This window comes from Nuphar pumila, chromosome 7 (assembly GCF_984573655.1).
Source record: "Nuphar pumila chromosome 7, dmNupPumi1.hap1.1, whole genome shotgun sequence".
NCBI lineage: Eukaryota > Viridiplantae > Streptophyta > Magnoliopsida > Nymphaeales > Nymphaeaceae > Nuphar > Nuphar pumila.
This window is the reverse complement of record NC_143255.1, coordinates 33,284,572-33,290,776: the sequence shown is the minus strand read 5'-3', so window position 1 is coordinate 33,290,776 and position 6,205 is coordinate 33,284,572. Positions and strand designations below refer to the sequence as shown.

Sequence of the window (6,205 nt, the reverse complement as noted above, 5' to 3'; positions counted from 1 at the left end):
CACCAATGAAGACGTTTTGAAGACTTATATTTGTAAAATTCTCTTATATGACATAAAGATGGAGATTTTCCTTGAAGACTTGGATTCCTTCCCTTGATTCTTTTTGTATTTCCAAACTTTCAGGATAACTTTCCCCGTCAAGTTTGATGAAGAGTATTAAAAATGTATATATATATAATTCCTTTGTATTACTCAATAGGGGCATTTTAGTTTTTTCATATAGTTGTTTTATATAAACAACTATTTTATTTTTCTGCTTTAATTAAATGTAATCTTTTATTTTTTATTTTCTTTTTTTTCCTTCTTTTTGAAGTACATTGGGGGTCCCACCATAGAGTCGTTGGGGGGCTCCCAACGACTCTATGTGGGAGCCCCCAATGGTCTCTCACTCTCCACTTTTTGTATAAATAGGGGACCTCTCCCCTTGTATTCCTTATACTTTTCAAGGCTCTCTCTAATAAATATTTCATTGTTTTTCATGCTTGTGTAGCTTTTTTACGCTTTTGTATTGTCCCCTGTGGACTTCTTACTTGTATGCCTTAGTGCTTGTCCATTATTGGACTTGGTGAATGCTTATGCATTCTTGAGTTATATTTCCACGTACTTCCTTACACCATCGGCCAAAAAAAATGGTTGGGTCTTTTTTATTTATTTCGCTCTATTTTTTTTGGCTGTCCCTGCTAGCCACTGGTCGAGAAACGACTAGGCTGGTGCCACCCTTGTTGGGAGGCAGTAGTCTAGCCATTTCCCAACCAGTGGCTAGCTGAAAACTGGTCAGCCCTTTTTCTTTTATCTTTTTTATTTTTATTTTGGCCAGCCATTGGCTCGAAAATGGCCAAGTTGGTGCCACCCTTGCTAGGTGATAGCAACCTGCCATTTCATTTTGTGGCTGGTGGTTGGCCAAAAAATTGTTGACCAGTTATTTTTTTATTTTTATCAATTTGGGCCTTGTTGGCCCCAACCAAACACTGGTTGGGAAATGGCTGTGCTGATGCTATCAGTATTGAGTGGTAAATGGCCAATCATTTTTTTTCTTTTGTTTTATTATTATTTTTTCAGGCTTTACGGGTAACCACTGGTTTGGGAATGGTCAGACTACTGCTGCCCTAACAGGTGGCGTCAACTCAAATATTTCTCGGATAATGGCTGGCCGAAAAATTGCTAACCTATTTTTCCTTTATTGATTTATTTTTGGTTTTTCATTTTTTGCCCTTTCTGGCTAGCCAATGGCCAGAAAATGGCCAGGCTTGTGTTGCCCTTGTTGTATGACACCAACCTAGCCATTTCTGGACTTGTGGCTGATCAGAAAATGGATGACTTATTTTGTTTTTTTGGGCAGTCACAAATATCAGTATTGGCAGTCATGCCTTTCCTTTTCTTTCCTTCTTCCTCTTTCTTCTTTCCTTTCTTTGTTTCTTTCTTTCTTTGTTGAGAATTAGAGAATATGGGGGTCAAGGTCAAAAGACCCCTTACATTTCTTAAAAGTTTTAAAAAGTAACCCTAAACCAAAAAGTTAAATATTTTATACCAAAACTAACCCATTAAAAAATTAGTAAGAACATATGTATCTCATTTTTTTCAAAAATCCCCAAATACCCCTACACTAACAGTTTTATTTAACTTTTAAAAAAGCAACTGTTGTGTTAGCTACAATATCGCGATATATATACATTTTTAATATTTTGAAAATATCACGATATTTTACCTTTAATATTTTTTCCCATTTTACAGCTTTAATATCACAATATTTCAAAATATCGGTGATATCTGTGACTATGGTTTTGGGTCATGCAAACACCAACAAAACCTGTTTTTTAGCAAAAAAAATTGCCAAAAATAGGTTTGAAGGCAAAATTAGATTTCTTAAACCCCTTGTTTTACCTACTAAAATCCAAACCAGGCCCTAGATTCCGCCCCCTATCATCTAAATAAGGCTAAATCATATTTTATGTCACACAGATATTCTAAATTACTCTCATGTGGTGTCTCCTTATATATTTTCACTGTTAATTAGAAATTAGACGAACAGAATATCCCGTGAGATTTTCCTATGCCATAGATCACACTATAGATTAAGGGTATGTTTGTTTCATGTAATTTTCATGAGAAATTGCTGAGCTGACATCCCTTTCTGTTTGTTTCCCTTAATGAGAAATAAATATCAAATCATGGTAAGAAAGTGTCATGCTGGCACAAGTGGGCCCTACTTTTTTTCCACTACCTACCACTTTTAATGCGCAAATTCTTGCGTACCTCTCCCTTATGAAATCATTCCCATGGAAAGGCTGAGCTGACAGGATTCTTGAGAAATATATGCCCATTATCATGAAAGGCCTTCCTTTTCCTTTTCATGAGAATGAAACAAAAGAACCCTAAATTTAAAACTACTTGATGCAGTCGTACTTTGACTGAGACTCAAGTTCTTAAATGTGTCGCCCTTGTCTTTGACAGACGTGTAATAAAATAAATACACAAAAATCAGCCAAACAATAGAAAAGTAAATTCAAAGTTGGATCTTACCTCAAGATTCTCCAAAACATCCAATATTTCACCATCAGTCCACAACCTGCTACGTTTCCCAGGATGTGAAGGCCCCTCTTGTAGAACTATTTGCCTGCCCATATCCCTAATTTCGTCATGCATACCCAAAATTTCTTGATGCCTTTGAAGCCCATCTAGAGTATAAGAATTACTGGTACTAGAAATTTTAATTAAAGCCTTATGCAATAGGACTTTAATTGTTATATATGGGTAAAAGTCACAATCCTTCCACACATAAATTGCATCTTCTTTGTCTTTTTTATTGAAAAAACATGCAATGTCCAAAAAAATTTGTTTCTCTCCATCATCAAGTCCATCATAACTTAGTTTCAACCTTTGGTGAATATCCTTGTATTGATCCTTTTTCAGTGTTTCCAACATGCATTCCCATTCCTCTAGGCCGTTCTTGTCAAAAAATAATGACCCCAATACCTCAAGCGACAAGGGCAGTCCACCAGTACATGCTACAACTTTCTCAGATAACTTTGTGTACTTCTCCAATGGTTTGGCTCTCCCAAAAGCATGATAACTAAAAAGTTCAAGTGAATGGTCAGGGCCCAATTCATCCAGCTGATAAGTCTCACCATCTTCCAACCCTTGTAGATTCAACAAATGCTTATTTCTTGTTGTGATTATTATTCTACTTTTTGGGGAAAACCAATTTCTGCTACCAGCTAATGCTTTGAGCTGATTATGATCATCAACATCATCAAGAACAATGAGAACTCTTCTGCTATGGATTCTTCTCTCGATCAGGTTGGTTCCTTGGCTAACACTATTGATAGATGTCTGCTTGTCATTTAGAACTTCCACAATGATCTTCTTTTGCAAGGAAACAAGCCCGAACCTTTTTGATACTTCCCTGATATCTGAAAGAAAGCAGCTAGCTTTAAAGCTGGAAGAGACTCTATTGTAGACTGCCTTGGCAAGGGTTGTTTTCCCCACTCCACCCATGCCATATATACCAACCATGCGAACACCATTGTCTTCAACGTCCAACAATTTCATCATATGATCTATTCGCAAATCAAGTCCAACTAGATATTTTCCTACATCAGAAGGGATCTTGTTTACTTCATCTACAACCCTTTTTACAATTAATGGTATAATCTTAGACACTTGCCTGTCAAAAAGAAGCAACCAAACAACTCTAGAGATGTTAGTTTACAATAAGAGCCGTTGTAATAGAAAAAATTATAAAAAAAATGGAAAAGAACAAGAGGTCTAAATAATAAGAAACCGGACCAATGATTCAATGGGTTTTTCCCACATGATGCTGAATCACCAATTTAGTAGAAGGATCTCTCCGTGCCATGATTATGTGTAAAATATTTGTTGACCTATACGAGATTTTGATGTTTTAGCCAATTAATGGGTTCTGCTCATCCCAAAGTCATTCCTATCTTCATACCCCTCCTTGGCATTTCATTGATGCAAGTTGTTCTCATCAAATCGGACACCATAGATGTGATCTACAACATTGATTCAACTAAGATCTACATTTAAATAATCGTGATTAAAAAATCAACTGTTGGCAAAACACAAAATTTTGTGATTTTAAAAATCATATTTTTTTATTAGAAAAATACGGTCCAAGGGTTGATTCTTATTGAATGGACCATGCTGAATCCATCTAGGGTCAGATTTTATCAAAACAACTTGAATCATAACATTTAAGAAGGGTATGAAAATGGGGAATGACATAGGGGAAGGGTGGAACCAAACTGTGTATTAGCTAGATCGTCAAGAGATACAAATCAACAAACGGTGCAGTTTTTTTCTTTTTCCCTGTAAACTGCTTTGCCAAAACAATGAAACTACTTTTTTTATTTTTTGAGAAAAAGATAAAGTCAGATTAAATAGATTCAAAGAAGAAACTATACTAAGGCTCTGTTTGGGAGAGGTTGTTGGGTGTTGGAGAGGAAAACCATATGGGTATCTGGTATTAATTAAACCCTCATTAGATACCATCTCCCCAAACATCATCTCGAGCACTCAAACAGAGCATCACACAACAAACAAGAAGCCATCAAAGACATAAAAAGCAAGGAGCAAAAACCATATACCCTACTTTATAAAAACTAAAGGGCACGGTTGGAAGAGAGAGAAACTCATAGGAAAAGAAAATTTTGCCTATGAGAGTTTTTGATATGAGAAGTTCTCCAAAAGAAAGCTTCTTCCTTGTTTGTGTAATATGAGAAAAACAGAGTGAGAAAATGTGAAAAAAAAAATGAAAGAGAGGAGGGTGGTGGTGGTGATGGTGAGATGGTGGGTAGTGGTGGTGGCGGTGGTGAGATGGGTGATTGGGACTGTAAAATTAATTTTTTTCTTGTAGGAAACATTCCTCCGTGGGGGTGGTGGAGAAATGTTTCCTACCAAGAGAATTTATTTTTACTCTTCACCACTCATCTCACCACCATCACCACCCACCGTCTCACCATCATCATCACCACCACCATCCATCTCACCACCACCCTCTTCCTCTTCTCTCTCATTTTTTCACTTTTTCCCACTGTTTTTCTCATGCTACACAAACAAAACTTCTCATATCAAAAACTCTCTTAGGCAAAACTTCTTTTCTTACGAGAGTTTTTCTCTCTTCCAAACGTGCCCTAAGTGTGATGAGAACATACCCATCAGCCTCATTCTTCACATCGTAGCCTTTGATTTGCCCTGCTTCTCTCAACGCCTTCCTCCACACTCTGACCATCTTCTCATCCAATCTCTCGTCCCCTTGGTGCCTTTCGAATGCTCGTTCGAACGGGCCTTTCTGGTTCCTGACTTCGCGAGGATCGACGTCGTAGAACACAGGAAGGATCAGCCGTTTGCATTCGACCATCTTAGCAACCTCCATGAGGCGGATTGTGGAATCTGAGTAGCGTTTGGAGAAGATGGGTATGAAGATCCCCGACCTCTCCATGTCCTCCCCCATCCTCTCTCCTTCGCTGAGCCCCTCATCGGCCGTGAAGAAGGCACGAATTTCGCGCTGCTTGAAAGCCTCGTTGAGATGGCTGGTGAAACCATCGTAGGTGTCTTCCCAACTGAAGCTGAGGAACACGTCCAACTCAAATCGACCAACACCAACACCCTCAAATATCGACCTTTCTGATGGCCGCCGACCTTTGTCCATTTCCATTTCCATCTCCATCTCCATCATTCACCTTTTCTCCTCTGTTGCATTCTTTTCAAGCTTTGCTTTAGGCATACACCATCTTCAGTTTCTAGCCTCTCTCTCTCTCTCTCTCTCAATGCATGTATCAACTTATAGTTTGGTTATGAGCCTGTTGCTGCGCCTCTAGAGAGGGCTGACGAACCCGTTTCGCATAAAGATAAAATTAGATTAGATAGAAGCATTGTACCAAAAAACATGCACACCGGTCTGTTGCTTTTAGTCTCATACTCTTTCTTATCGAATCCTTTCCCACAAAACACAGCCACAAGGGTATACGTTTGTTTCTGAAGAGAAGAACCTCCTTGAACTTGCCACATCTTGTATACATGACACCCAACGAACTATGTTTTTCTTCTTCAACTTGATAGAAAGTACTAATATCTACATCCAATTCAAGTGCTCAAGACTCGTAACACCAAAACTCCAGCAGATTAAAACCTCAAACCTACCAAAATACCAAACCTAAAACCACCAGTTTCTCCCCAAATGCAC

The 6,205-nt window shown here is 38.1% G+C and overlaps 1 protein-coding gene across 1 annotated transcript; it reads right to left on the bottom strand.

Moving 5' to 3' along the window:
* Nucleotides 1-2,437: 2,437 nt before the first annotated feature.
* On the bottom strand, nt 2,438-5,827 carry LOC149831829 (disease resistance protein L6-like). Its single transcript, XM_090014165.1, has 2 exons — nt 5,175-5,827; nt 2,438-3,664 (listed from the first exon to the last, which is right to left on the bottom strand). Exons 1-2 carry the CDS (start codon nt 5,696-5,698, stop codon nt 2,479-2,481), a joined length of 1,710 nt encoding a protein of 569 aa, XP_089870291.1. The 5' UTR covers nt 5,699-5,827; the 3' UTR covers nt 2,438-2,478.
* Nucleotides 5,828-6,205: the final 378 nt, after the last annotated feature.